General features: G+C 40.9%; 1 protein-coding gene across 7 annotated transcripts in view; it reads left to right on the top strand.

The window, feature by feature from the left end:
• The window catches only part of ZNF385B (zinc finger protein 385B), a 147,406-nt gene extending 140,141 nt beyond the window's left edge, over window positions 1-7,265 (top strand). For all 7 annotated transcript variants that reach the window (XM_058027844.1, XM_058027845.1, XM_058027849.1 and 4 more), the window contains 4 exons: window positions 2,260-2,496; window positions 3,546-3,724; window positions 4,818-4,919; window positions 6,552-7,265. In XM_058027844.1, coding sequence (XP_057883827.1) covers window positions 2,260-2,496; window positions 3,546-3,724; window positions 4,818-4,919; window positions 6,552-6,770 — 737 coding nt within the window. In that variant the 3' untranslated portion in view covers window positions 6,771-7,265. The remainder of the gene's footprint in view (window positions 1-2,259; window positions 2,497-3,545; window positions 3,725-4,817; window positions 4,920-6,551) is intronic.
• Window positions 7,266-15,463: the final 8,198 nt, after the last annotated feature.

A 15,463-nucleotide genomic window follows, 5' to 3' on the forward strand; every position in this document is an offset into this window, starting at 1 on the left:
TTCAGCACTGGAAAACCGTCACTCTGTGATGGTAACTGGTGGCCCATGTAAAATGGATCTTCTTTCATATCTTGGGATCTTACTCCACAGACTCTTGATGGCAAAACCAATAAAGTCTGTTCCCTCTTGTTGTGGTCAGTGTTGAGATCAATACAGGCAGGGGCTGTGGGCAGGAGGGTAAGCACTGTGCTTGTTGCACAGGGGTGATGATCTCTATCTCCAGGAGGTGTTTCAAAAGCACCAAATTTTTATACTTACATTTAAAAAAATAGGTGGGGAACAACATAAAAAACCCCAAAAGCCAAACTAGAAGTGTAATTGGTATATGTTAACATACAGCCGGCAGTTTTGTAGGTGTATTTTTCCTTTAAGGCCTGAAATGCAAAATCCCGTGGGACCTTCCTTTATTCCGTTTCAGCTCACATATATCCTGGTGTTATGCCTTTTGCAGTTTGGCATAATATTGCATAGAACAAAAACAAAACCAACAACAATTCTATTTTTCAGTAATGTAAATTTGCAATTGCAGCTGCTCATTGTGTTTTGTTTGTAGATGTTAGCACCTCTGAGAATTTTCCATATGGAAAACTCTTGAATTTGGAATGTTAGCAAATGCTATTTATTGAAACTGTATTTTATGAAGACTCATAAGTCATATAAAGTATTCTAGATTTTTGCAGATGTGACTTATTACTATGGAGACTTTAAAGCTGAGTAGCCTATGAAGTACAATTTAACATCAGTTTCTTTTGTTGTACTTTTTCAATCAAAACACCTTCAGAAACTGGTTTTAACATTAATTTGGTCATAATATTAGTCTTTGTACTTGATTATTTTCAATGTTTAATATAGTTCATATTGTGTAATTTCAAAATATTTTTATTGGTATTTTAAAAAATAATAGTTCTTTTATTAGAATTTTCTTTCTCCTGGTTTATAACAATCTAAAATTGATGTACTGCAATGCACTTCTGGGAAATATGCCAACAACTGTGGGGGTTAGTTTCAGGATGGCTATTCATAGCTCATACACACTCTCAAGTGCTTGCTTGAGTGGGTACAATCCTGTGTTCATAGTTCTTGGTAGCACAGTCTTGGCCTGGTACACAAAGGCATGTTAAGACAGAGTCTGGTAGCTGTAAACATGGTCCATGTTAAAAAATAAATGCTCAAATAGAGCCTAGTTTTTCTAGTCAGTTCAACTCTATTTCAAATTAAGCTATGGGTTTCAAATGGGGAGGCTGCTCTTATGTAGATGTTGTACTTGCTTAGATGCTGAAATTTGATTCCAGTTGTTCAAAGTGACACATATTCAGTCATTTTTCATGTCTGTTGGGGTTGCTCATACCAGCACCCCTGCACTGTCCCCCTCCCACCCCGTGTTTGTTTTGGACAGAGCTTGTTTTACTGCTGGCAGCTTATATGGCTTGTGGTCACAAAGCCTGCAGCTGAACAGCTTCAAATGCAATGAGCCCTTGAGGGGCAGCATGTAAGCAGGGAGCATTTAAACACTGGCTCTGGCACAAAGTTTCTCTGTAGGCACCGCTGGGACATTTTATCTCTCATTTTTTTGATCACCATCTGCAAAATGAAGTAATACCTGCCTACCTGCCTCATAGGAGCACAGATGATTGACTCATGCTTGTGAAGTGGCAAAGGAATGCACTGAATGCACACAGAAGCCACCTGTGATCCACAAATATATGGGGAGTTGTTAATGGAAAAACCTAAAATTATTAGCAACCGTGTTCATGTGTAGTACCATAACTCCTGGAACTGGAACAGGGGGGATGTGTGTTAAAATGGTGGTAGAGCCTTTCAGTGTCCTCCCAGTGTCTTTGAGAAACTCAAGCCCTTCCAAAGGCAACTGTAAACCTTTTGAGAAATATTTTTTAATTCCCAATGCAAAGCCTTGCTTGTTTCTGTGTGCTGTCCAGTCCTTAAACCTGGCTTCCTTCGGTACTGCTTGGGCTCCTTTCAACTGACCGTGCCTGCAGCACAACAGCAGCTGGCAGGAATTTGGTGAACTTGTTGGTATTCACTGGTAACTTTAAAAACAGGAAAATCACCCCTTTTTGGCAAATTACACGCATTTCATGGCAGGACTTTTAACAAGATTTCAAGGATGCTGCTCTCTTTTATAAAATGAGATAAATTAGCCCCCTGTTGTGTTATGTTTACTAAACCCACAGGACTATTACTGTATGCTTTTTGTATGTGTGGCATAAAACTACAACAGATGGATTTTGTTTCTTTTAGAAGATAAAGGGAATGAAAAATCCAACAGTGTGAGTCAGCAGTCCAATACAGAAGTGGATCCTTTTCTTCCCAAACCTGGAGGGGCGCCTGCAGCGCCTGCCTCATCTTCCAAGAGCACCAACGGAGCTGCTAACACAGTCACTGAGTCAGAAGAGGAAAAAGCCAAAAAACTACTTTACTGTTCATTATGCAAAGTGGCTGTGAATTCCCTTTCACAACTAGAAGCCCACAATACAGGTGAGTATCCATATGGTACAAGTCAGCTGTGTGCTAACATTTTTAAAATTCAGTGTTCCAAGGTGGTAGCACTTCACACTTCACTGAAGCTTCTTTTAGTTAAAACTTAGAATAGCAAGTTAAAACGCCAGTCTTGTTAGTAGCAGTCCTGTGTGGTTTTTGATATTCTATTAAAGCAATCTCTAATTTTTTTTAACTATTCTTCATGTACTTTCTAAACTTATAGTTGACAAAATCCCTACAGTTCATGTTAACTAATCAGATCCCTTCACACTGAGCATCACAGTAAGATCATAGTGGTTTCTACAGCACTTAAGTTTTCTAAAATGCCAGTGTTCTCTCTTTTTCATATTTTTTGTCATTATCATTAGTATCTGTTATTTTGCTGGAAAAGCTTACAGTAATTTACTTCTTATTTGTTTTTTAAAAATAATTTTAGAGTGGGCTCATTAGGTTTTCTAAATTTCATAGTATCTTCTGATTATTGAAGATTAGTTATGAGTCTTTTTTTGGGCCACAAGCAGCAATCCCTAGTGTGCTCTGTCTGTTTATGGCGTGCTGGTGATGTAAGGCTTGTTAACAAGCCATTGAAGCTGGTTTTACAGCTGTAATCCATTCTTGAAATGGGTAAAGCAGCCGTTTCTTCTGAATCAGAGGATATTTATTGAAGTATTACAGTTCCTAGGCAGGTTTTGAGGGATTGCTGTGGTTCCTGTCCCAGTGTTGGCTAATACCATTTTCTGCTATTCACTGGCTCTATGGAATTTGGCAAAAGAATAAGCAGCAAACACTTTGGCCATCCAGTCACACACTGGCCCAAACAGAGTGGTCCAGCATGCCTGCTGTTCCCTTTTCTGCACAAAGCCTTCTGGCTTGCCTTTAGATCAAGGACACAGGAGCTACAGTGTCTGAAACAAGAGAGATCATTAGTCCCAGTCTGTGGTGACTTTAACCATTCTGTCTTGAAGATAAGTGTAACTAAGTCCCAAGGCTGAGAGAATGTTTTGTGCTGCTGATCATGAGCTCACCTGCATCTCCTTGCTCATCAGGCTCCAAGCACAAGACCATGGTTGAAGCTCGGAATGGTGCTGGTCCCATCAAGTCCTACCCCCGGCCTGGGTCCCGAATGAAGGTGCAGAATGGCAGCAAAGGCTCAGGACTGCAGAACAAGACGTTCCATTGTGAAATCTGTGATGTCCATGTTAATTCAGAAATTCAGCTTAAGCAGGTAACTTGCATATATCTGGAGCTCTTTGTTGGTTGAAGTTACATTGCAATGTTGTAGGTGCAGGGTAGTGCTGTGTGAAGATGTGTTGGTGAATATTGAATGAACTTAGTATTTCTTATGTCTCCCACCACTATTTCTAAATATTTCATCATAGGTCAAGTTCACCTTTTATTTTAGTTGGGAAAAATGGGCTTGGTAGTTGTAAAAGCAGAGGTGTCAGTATCCATGAATGGTATAGCAGATCTCATTTAAATTTTTTCTGTGGTTCAACATAGGGATTTGAATCTTGTTCTCCTAACTATAATAAATTCTGGGTTGAGATTCCCTGAATGCCTCCTTCGGTGCTGTTTTCAGTCTGCTCTAATAATGTTTAATGCTATGTGAGAAGGAAAACATGACTCAAATCTACTGGTTTGGGACAACCACCAGTAGGGTAATACTGTAGATATGTCTGAATTATGTAGAACAACATTATCATTAACAGTATGGCTGTTGTGTGCCCATGGAGATGTTCTCTGAGCCAATTAGCCCTGGGTTCAGAGCTGTGCCCATACAAATGCAGTGATTCTGGTGCCCAAATGGGAATCTCTGACTGGATGGTGCTGTGCTGTGTGACTGTGTCCTCTCATTCCTGTTTTTCAGTTAGCTCTGAGATAATTTTAAATGCATGTGTAGACATATCCCCGGGTACTGGTTCTTCCTTAGCTAATATTGAATTGTTTACACAACTGAACGGTATCAGCAAGATGGAAATTTACCTCTTACTTCTGAATATCCCTATGACCTAGTGACTACAGCTCTGCCTGGTTTAAAGCTTGTCAAGTGGAAAAAGGAAATACCAATCAAAATATCAATAATTTGCAGACCCTGTCTGGAATCACAAAATATGCTGTATTTGATTCGTTTCTGATTCTCTATTTGATATGCTCCAAATTATTATGTTTAATTTAGCAAACCTCATCCTTGCTCTCTATAAAGAACCTACTTTATCTTAAAAACAGGGGCTTAGGCATATCCTGCTGATAAATCAATTTCAAACTCAAAACGTAGAAATGTCTAAAGAGCTAATTAAATGTGAGGATATTTATTTCAGCACATTTCCAGCCGAAGGCACAAGGACAGAGTTGCAGGAAAGCCTATGAAACCTAAATATAGTCCTTACAACAAACTGCAGCGCAACCCAAGTATTTTAGCAGTAAGTATTTTTATTTCTCATCACTGTGTGAATTTGTGACCTTGGGGACTCCCACTGCACAGAGACAGGAACATGACAGACCTGACGCTTCTGCAGCCTCTCTTCCCCTGCAGGCTGAGTCTGCACAGGAATCAGATGTGAAGAGAGTTATGTGTTCTGCCTGCCCATTCCAAGGCATGCAGACAGCGCTGCAAGTGTTATTTACTGCTAGAAAGAAGGGAATAGTCAGTGGAATGGGGACTGGACCGTGTGCCCCATGGAAAGGTATCGGCTCTGCTGGGCAAGGGCTCTTCTCTTTGAAGGCAGAAATGGGTATACACTGTATTTTTGCACATCTGGATGCAGTCAGGGAAAAGGACATAGAATTAAGATATAAAGATATTTTTAAGATATAAAATTACTAGTGCTCATTCTCTGCTAACCAGGATGCTGTGTGGATGTATGAATTGGTGCAAAAGAGCCATCAGGTGTTTAGGAGAATTGACTGCCTGTATGTTCAGGCCATGTCTGCCACTGGATATCAAACCTCTCCTGTCTCTGTGCCACTGGCCAATCCCTTTCACACATACCTGCATTTCCAGGAATCCCCCAAGCTGGTCCTGCTGATCACCTGCAGCCAGAGTTCAGGCTGGCTTTAGCACAGCACACTTTGTATGTTTATTTGCTCACGACACAGCGTGTGTTCATTAGGGAAAAGTGCTTGCTACTTATGGCACAAAAAACAGTTTACAGGTTGAAAAGAAACAGATGCAAATGTGTGAAGCTAAGAGAAAGCATGTGGAAAGCCTGTAAATGCTAAAATATTGATATGTCTTTGTAATTGCTTAAAGGTAAATGAAAATGCTGTAGGCTTCCTCTAAGTCTCCCCACTTGATAGGTTCTGGCCATGCTAATATTATTCACTTGTATGATACATCATTTTATCATTTTATCGTCTATTGCATAAGGAGAGACCACCAATTATAAAGGAAGGACATGAGTATTTTTGCTTCCACGATTGAATGATTGTAGTGCAAACCCATTTTTAGTGAGAGATATAGATATGAGTGTATATATTTCTGATTAGTTGATTCACCACAAGCACCAGCAATACTTGTAGATCCTATGTAGAGTCATATATATACATATGTTTCAGAAAAAAATTATTTTTGGCATCAATCTTAAATAATATTTCTACTTTGAAAAGAGCTGGTCTGCACTGGAAAGCGCAAAGCTGGCTGGTCTGATACCACCTTCCCATCTTGTCCAATCTACTTTTCTACAATTCATTTTTGGAAGTGGAAAATTTGACTTTTTATATTGAAGTCTTAATCATGAGGGTGTTTTCAATATTTCATGCACGCAGTTATAATTTATATAAAGTTACTCACTTGCAAATTATGCTTCCTTCTAAATATCAGTGAGATAGTCTCTAGACTCAAGAGATTTATTTATATTTAAATATAGGATTAGGTTGCTTTAATTGCCCTAGGAGTAAGAGGACAGTGCAAGTAACATTTCTAAGCTGCTGGTAGGAGATTTCTTTGGGAAGCCACAGTGTTCCCTATGCCAGGGTTCACTTTTTCCCTTGTGCAAAAGTAGGCGTTGGGAGAACTGTATTTACATTGCTTTTGTGTGTGTGTTTTATTCCAGGCAAAACTTGCATTCCAGAAGGACATGATTAAGCCTCTGGCACCTGCTTTCCTCTCCTCTCCTCTTGCTGCAGCTGCAGCTGTATCATCAGCTCTGTCCCTCCCTCCCCGGCCCTCGGCATCCCTGTTCCAGGCACCAGCAATCCCGCCCGCCCTCCTCCGGCCGGCCCACGGGCCCATCCGGGCCACGCCCGCCTCCATCCTCTTTGCACCGTACTAACTTATTGATGTGAGACAGAGATAACTATGGCCAGTACAAAGGGCAAAGGAAAGCAGGAAAGGGGTTGAGGTTTTAAAGTGTTTCTCTTTCGCAATGCCATCCAGCATGACACCTCATCCAACCGCATCATAAAATCCATCGTTGGCAGCACTGCGTTTTGGAGTCTAGACAACTCTGTCTTCTCTCTGTCTCTGTTTTCTTAATCAAAATAGCGTAATTTGCTTAAAAATTAAATTGCTCATAAAATTTGTACTATTAAAGATTCATGCATCTATTCATTTTTTCTTCTTTTTTTTGTGTTTTTTTTTTTGTTTTTCAATTTGTACGATGCACCTTGGAATCAAGGAACATAAAATATTTTCCTGACTGACTTGAAAACTAGGGTCTTCCTCACTCACACCTATGTAAATACTTCTCTGAAAAGCAACTGGGTATAATCTAATGTGGAAAAAAGGAAAAGGCAGATGAACCAAATGCTTGATTGCAGATAACATCTCAAGATAACATCTCAAGAAAGAATTGCATCCATTATTTTCATGTGCTCTTGTTGACAGGGATTGTGTGCTGTCCTAGACCCCAGTACTGGTGTATCTTGTGTAGTACTACAGATGTACCATGTCTGATTTTAATATTTTTAGTTTCTGTGCAAATGTTTGAAAGCAATGCAATGCTGAAGCTTTTAATTATTTCTTTTGTGTCATACTTTATTTAGAGAAATCAAGAATAGAAAGCCATACAACATAGAGTTAAGATTACTGCTTGTTTGCTACTTTCATTTAACTTATTTTTGTTGTTTCTTCACTGGTGTTGCTAAGCAATGTTTAAAGAGAAAAAAAGCTTTTCAATTACACATTGCCACAGCTCACATGTGTTGTTCAAGAAGACAATGGATCCATGTGTTTGTACGTAAATATCCTGTTTTCTTAATTTCTAACTAGTTTCCTTTGTAATGATGCTGCATAACATTGTGGCTCCCTAATGCAATAATGTACAGAACATAAAATATTTATAATTGACCATATTCTCTGTTTACTGAGTATATTGCAGTAATGTCCCACCTATCTTCTTACCTCCCCAACCCTTTTATAAAGGTGAATCAATATGCAGTGCTCAGACTGGAGTCGTTATATGATAATGGGGGCTACAGGTGGAAGAAAGGGAAAAAAAAAAGAGAATTAACTTTTAGAGCATCTTTATCAGCAATCCATAATAGTAAGATGTCTGTGTATTTTTTTAAATGTACCTTTTCAATAAAATAATAAGAAAATTATACGTGCTTATTGTGTTTTAATTGGTACAGGAAAATAACGCCTGAAACAAATTTAGCTAAAAGAGTCTTCCAGGAGCAGACAAAGCATCAGAGTTGCAATAAAGTATAATTACAGAACCTGTGTTTGTTTCCCTTGTGTTTTAATGTCTTTTCCTCACTGCAGCCTGTAACAGCCTTTACTGGAGCTTTTTTGCAGCAAGACTGTAAACATTCACTACATCAGAGTTTCAGAGGAAGACGCAGCGGAAACAGGTGTGTGATTATGTGAGTCTTTTAGTGTTCCACCAAAATGCTACACCATGGTTGTGCCATTGCTAATGGAGATTAAGGATTAACTTTAAAACCAGCCTGGGCAGACTTGAGACTGGAAGCAGGTCACTTGGGAACCAGGACTTGCTCTGAAGTATGGGCAGTTGCTTGACCCTGCAGCAAGCTTTTCAAGGGAGGTATGTGGGGAAGCCTTGAAATTATCTTTTTTTACTGCTGAAAAGTTTAATCTATTCTTTAAAAGCCTACTCTTTGTTAAGAAAAAGTGAAAAGTAAAGAGTACAAGACTAAAAAGACTCAACTATAAGGCTGTTAAGGTTAACACAAAGCCAATAGGGCCATTCAAATCCATGAAGGCCAAGGGAAAAAAACCAAAATTTCAGAAACTTTTTAGTGGAGATTTTACAGACCAAGATATACCTCATAGTAACAACATTATTAAAGACCATTTTCTGCAAGTGTAATTCTCCCCAATTAACCTGTTCTGTGGAGCTGTCTGTTGCATTGTGAGAGGATAATTCACTGGAGGATCACCTACCAAAGGGGTAGGTAAGGGAATCCAAGCTTTTAGCATCCTCTGGGAGAGCAGCTGACTTTGTTTTAATCTTGTGGACTCTGAGATTCACAGGGTTACAGGTAGACAGCCTGCCATGTGCATCTGTTTGTGCCTGGTTTTGCAGGGAATGCAAACTTGTCATATTTAACTGCTCAGCTCCCTTCAGAAGAGTTAATCCTATCAGGAGCCTGTTGCTGTCCAACATGAGCTGGGTTTACAGAACTCTGTATTTTAACTGGTTCCTCAGGAAACAAGAGTTGTCTGTGTATTAAACCACTCTTTTTTTCATTTTATATTCTACTGTTGATGATAAGAAATTTAAACTAATTACAGGTTTCTGCAATTGAAAATGTTCCTATATGAAATAAAAAACAGGAGGTGACTGGCTTAAGCATGTGTAGATTTCTTGGACAGCTGATTATTTAAAGAGCATCTTAAAATGGAGAAATATTTGGGTCACGAGGGGTGAAGGAATGTGTTATGTCATTCAGCAATGAAAGGAATTAATCTGTGAAATATAAGGAGCTAAAAAATGTGATTGTGAACCAAGGAAGATTCTTAATCAAAACTCTGTGTTAATTTATATTTTGTGTATTGAAACTCTGCTTGCCACCAAAGTTTTGTATATAACATGCAGGACCACGCATTTGAGATGATAATTACAGGAAAAATAGTAAATCCTCCCATTATGCCTGCTGGGATTTCTCCTTTTAAAGATGAGCTTTACAAGAGAAAGTATCATAGACAAACACAATCAGCAGCTTTTTTGCAATGTTAGGATACTTTCTCCTGAAGTGTTACATTATGACATTTGGCTGGCTAGGAAATTCATGCATTTGTTGTAACAGATGACAAGTATTGAAATTTAATACTGGCAGTGCAGTTAGCTTTTTGAGTAAGATATCAAATGTGGAAACCACTAAGGTAATCAGGTTACAGTTATGGGATCATATCCTCTGGTACATCTATTATTCTGGATTTGGTGATTGATTGCATTCTGAGCTGCAAGTTGCTCCTGTATGAAAAGTCAAAAGTTATAAGGGCACTCTGTGGGTCAGGGATTATCACCTGGCACTGCCATCTTTGTGTAGCAGAAAGAGAAGGATCCAGACCAGATACAGACACATCAGGAGGAACTTTCTGCTGGTAAGTGTAACTGGATCATGGTCTCTGTATCATAAAACAGTTTTACAAAGGGTTTTCAAACAGAGATGTGGTCCACTAGTCTGTATAGATTGAAGATTTATATAGACTGCTTTGTTAAAAAGAAAAATAATGGTGATAGGATCTTCTATAGCCACTGCAGGTCACTAGTGTGTGTGTCTCATTTCTTCAAGTCAAAATAAGAATAGAATCTTTCCTTTCAGCTCTGGTCAGACAGCAAGAGAAGACAGCAACTAGCATGGATATTGCCAAGTCGATATCAACTCTTGGACTCTGATGATAATGTCAGACTGGGCCCATCTACCGATAAACTAAAAGGCAGGTCCTTTAAGAAAGAGACTTTTTCATTTAAAATAAGTTGCCTTGTTTTACTACCTTGCAATCTGATCTTGAGCTATGAATTTTATGGCGAGAAAGTTTTGAAAAATATTTTGCCACATTTTCTAGGGGAAAAAAGAGCATGGTGGTTTTAAACTCTGCAGGAAGTGTTCCACTCTTTTTATGGACCTGGCAACAACCCAGTGAGCTTTACTGTATATCTTTTGAACATGTCGCCTTGAATAAGTGAGGTACTTCACTATTTATTCATGCCTGGTTGGACATTAAATCTCCACAGCCATCATCTGCTCACAGTGGTCACAATAATTTTCTTCCTGTGGCTAATATATTTTTTAAAATATTTTTAACTTAATGCTCTTGTTTGAAGTGACAGCTGAAACATCCTCAAGTATTTCTTGGAATGACCAGCATTTCAGGTAAAACAATTTTTTTTTTTTTTAGTGTCTAGAATTCTTCTGTGTTACAGTGTTTTATTATTAAACTAACACTGTTTTAGAAATGTTTATATTTGGTTTTGTGTCATATTCATATTTATTTGTATAGACAGGGTGCTGTGCTGGATGCCAAGGGCCAGGTCCTGCTGGATGGAGGAGGCCAATCTGAGACTGCTGCCTTTGAGAGGCTGCAGCTGAGGGAGGTCTCCTGGGATTGTGAAAAGGACAACTTTATGCTGTCTTCAAAAATGTCAAGAGTGAGGATCTGGGCACGTGAAAGCAAGTTGGTGGTTGGGATTTGCCAGCGTGGGTTGACAAAAAACAAAACCACATTCAAAAGGCTGAGCGCTGCCATGGGGGCCCATCTGTGCAGCCAAGGGGAGCTGGGTGCTCGGAGGCTTTGGTGAGGCTCCAACAGCGGCTCTCCAGAATCCCAGCAGGCAAATGTGGGAACCAAAGGCAGGGGCATGGCTACACTGAGCTGTAGGACAGCCTGGGCCACCAAACTCCTGGTGTTGGACAGCTGCTGCCGCTGTGACAGCCTCTCAGCTCTGTCCCTTGAGCCAGGAACACCAAACGCTCTGCAGAGACCTGGGCAGGACAGAGAGCCCCTGGGAACTGCGCAGTGTTGGGGAGTCCTTGGGAGGGATGTGTATGCGAGTGCCAGAGCAGGAGCCTGCTTTTCCAGGGGTGTGCTGGAGAGTGAGGCTGCCTCCAGAGGGACCCAGGCGAGCTGGAGACTGGCTTGGTGGGAACTTGGGGGACATGGGGAGGTGTCAGGGGAAGGAGCCTGCTGTGCAGCATGGCTGACTGGCCTGCAGCAGCAGGAGCCCTCTGGGGGAAAGGCCTGGGCAGGCAGGCACCCAGATCTGTGGTGGACAAAGGGAGCTCGAGTTTGCAGTGTGCCCTGGAGGCAGCAGAACTGGGCTGAGCATGGTGCTGTGGTACCAGAGCCACAGGCAGCAGCCTAAGGGATGTGCAGAGGCCCTCTGCAAGGCTGCACCCAGAGGAACGTGTCCAGCCTGGGGCTTCTGGTCTGAGAGAGATCAACAAATGGGAGCAAGTCTGGGGGAAGGTCAAAAGGTGGTCAAAAAATGAGCACATCTTGCTCAGGAAAGTGAGGTGGGAGTGTTGAGCCCAGAGAAGCTGCAGCAATTCTGGCCACTGTCCTCAAGTGCCTAACGTGGGGTCACAGGGAAGAGAGATTGATGTTTCTCAGAGTAGCACCATGAGAGGATGAGAGAAGGCAGCCAGAAGCTGCAGGAAAGAATATTCTGACTGTATATATGAAAAAAGGTTTTGGAGTAATACAGGATAATGCCTGGAGCAGGTTGCACAGGAAGGTTGTTGCAATATCCACCCTTCAGTAGTAGGTGATCTCCAGAAGACCTGTCATCCTAAATGAATCAATAATTCTAAAAGATAATAAGATCTGCTGAAAAATCAAAAGTAATCATTGTATTACAGGGCAATTAACAGCTAATGGAAACTTTACAGCAGCAAATACTGACTGATGATTCACAACAGGGTGGGCACCTGCTGTGCCTGAAAAAATAAAGAGAAACATCTTGCCTGCAACAGGCTGAAGAAGGAAAACTGGAAGGAGAATGTTCCTGGAAAGGTGAGTCAGTCAAAGTGGCAGCCAGGGGAAATCATTTGTACTGCAATATTGTTACTGGATTTTGGAAGGGCTGAGGCTGTATTTTTCAGGAATAGGAAAAGGAAAAGGACCTTGCAGTAATTGCAATGTGATGTGTTTCAGGCCCTTGTCAGTTTTGATAAAACAAATACATCCATTTTACATGAAGGTATTTGACTGTAGTAGTGCTGAAAAACATATTTGTTAGAAGATGTTAGCAACTGTGAACTATTTTGCTAGGCTAGAAGTAGCCACAACACAAAGGCTTCTTTTTCAAAAACTGTGGTTTGCACTTTAGATATAATATGTTATTTTAGCAGATTTAAATGCCCAACATGTTCAGCAGCCAGTTGGTGCTGTCAGAGTACTAAATCTGAGCTACAGCTTTCAGGATACTTCAGGCAATGAGCACCCTCGCTAGGGCTCCAGATCCAGACACAGCTCTTGTCCAGCAAGGGACATTTCCATTTTATTTCCCCAAGATTTTTTATTTTCTTCAGGAGGTATCTCGCTCATAAAATATGTCACTTTTGGTTAAGGTTTCTCCCAGAGCCATCCACCCAAATTACTTCTCGATTAAGACACTTTTCTCTCTGCCAGCTGTGAGAGGGGGAACATATTCCCACTGTTCAAGGATTGACTTCTTCCATCCAATCTCTTGTCATCCCATGTCTGAACCTATTGCGGTATTGTCCTGCCTCACCCTCTGATTATACCAGCTGACTCTCTCTAGCTCCTTCCTTGACCACATCAAAGCATGCCTTTGTTTTTCCAGCCCTCTATCAGGCTCCTAGGCATCAGTTCTCATAGCTTGTCAAGATGTCAGCTCCCTTCTGCATCCCCTGAGCGAACTCTGTTTTCATTTTCCAGTAGGTGCTGGTAAGATTTTTACATTCTGCCCTTGAATTTAAAAGTTCAACTCCCTAAACTATAAAGTCACCAAAAGTCTGCCTTCAATTTATTTCCTAAAGCTCAGTTATGGCAGCAAAAAATCCAAACCCACCTCCTACCCCTCCCCTAAAATGAACCACCACCACTGCAGGGAGAGTAAAACTGCCATGAGATTTTGTGATGTCAGATTTTAGCAAATAAGAAAGCCTAAGCATAGGGGACAGCATAACAGTGACTCTTCTTATTTTATCTGTCTAAATTCTGTCAACCTTGACTATACTAAGCACACTTCCTGGCAGATACGATGCTTGCCTTAGAGGGTCAGTGATGCCTGCAAACTCTTGCTTTTCAGGATATATAATCTCCTCAGGAAGGGAGGTGGTAGCTTGATTCAAAACTAATTTTCATGTTGAACTGTGCCAAATCAGGTTTTCGTATGCAATTTGAATTTTAAAACATTCTTGAACGTTTTCTGCAAAGGCTGAATGAAAAATGGATCTTCATTGCTTGACTTCCCCAGAGCTGCTCAGGGCCCTCACAGCTGAATAGTGCGAGTCTACTCCTTGTTCAACAGGGCAAAGGAAATAGTGGGGGTTTGTTGAATGTGAGAATAAATGCACTGGCTCACCCCTGCTCTTCCTTGCTGGTATAACTCCAGTGGGAGTTCTGCTCCTGTTTGGAACACAGTCCAGCCACCCTGGAGAACAGCACTGCTTGCAGCACAGCCATGGCATGGAAAAGTTAATTCTCCAGAGCGTCCCAAGTTTGTGCCTCCCTCCTTTCCAGAGGTTTTTCCTGCATCTTGCCTTCCTGCTTCTGATTGCAGAGGCAATCAGAGTTCATGCAGAAAACCTCATCCAGGATGAGGTTTACCTGTGACTTTCCCAGGTGCATGTTTGCTGCTGAATTATTCATTCCCCAAGGAAAGGGAGATGGGAACAGGAACACAATGTCTGACACCAAGCTGAACTTCATTAGCAAATACTTTAGATCTGTGATGGAAAAAAATATAAATCCCAGACTCCAGTTCCTTGCTAAACAGACTACAGTTTTGTTCTCCCCTTTTTCCCCATCCATCTTTGACAAATACATGAGGGCAGGAGACCATGCAAAGACAGATACTTTCTACAACGTGTGCCCTTTGTGGTGCCAGTCAAGGCACCTGGCTCATAAATCAGCTTCAGGGACTGCTTTCTGTAAATTGTTTAGTGTGGGAGATCCTGATTAGTGGTAGCAACGGCACCAGAATTGTCCAAATGTAGAGGGTGATAAGAATTGCGTCCACATTTTCAAATGAAAAAGTTAGTATTAAAATAATGACTTGCTGTTCCCTCCCTGGGAATGAATGCTGGGAACGCTCTGATGCTTTCTAAATCATCAGAGCTGGCCTGCTCTGCAGTTTTCTGTCATGGGAAAAAAGGCATTAAATAGTTTTAGTCTCCTTCTGAAAATACTCGCCTCCTTATATATGTCACCCGCCATTGCTCTTATCTGTTTTTCAAAGGAATTCAAGGGAAATTTGAGACACTTTAAATCTGCATTGGAACTGCTTGCAGTGTGCTAGGATGATGCTCCAGCAGTTCAGGGAGGAGGCAGCAAGATGAGAGTGGCTAAGGTAGGCTGCAAGAGAAGAGGGAGCTCTCCATGCACTGCAGTGATGTGTGAGATAGAGTGCATTATTCACAGGCATTTAGGGAGGAGAACACAGAAACACAACTGTCAGGTTTTGTTTACATTGTGAGTGAGCAAAAATTTAGTTGTGATTTGAAATGCACTTAAGTTGTTGCTTAAAGCAACTTTTAAGTGAAGGCTTTAACTGAAAAGAGTTTTACAGATGCTTGATTTTATGAAGGGGACCATTCCTCAGTGCCAGGAACTTCACCACTCCAACCCATTCTACTGGCATTCTTTTTCTGTGTCTTACAAAATATATTTGCATGCTAAAGCACTCAATTTCTTTCCTCTTTTTCTTTTGCTAGGGCTACAATTTTAACTGCCAAACTTATCCTGTGACTTGAAAAAGCTCTGATGTGCAGTAAGCTCAGAAACCCTATTCATTTTCCACAAGGCACGTTTACTTTTACTATCAACATCTCCAGAGATGGCAAATCTTCCAAGTCACGGAATTACCAG

The sequence above is a fragment of the Melospiza georgiana genome, chromosome 7, assembly GCF_028018845.1.
Source record: "Melospiza georgiana isolate bMelGeo1 chromosome 7, bMelGeo1.pri, whole genome shotgun sequence".
NCBI lineage: Eukaryota > Metazoa > Chordata > Aves > Passeriformes > Passerellidae > Melospiza > Melospiza georgiana.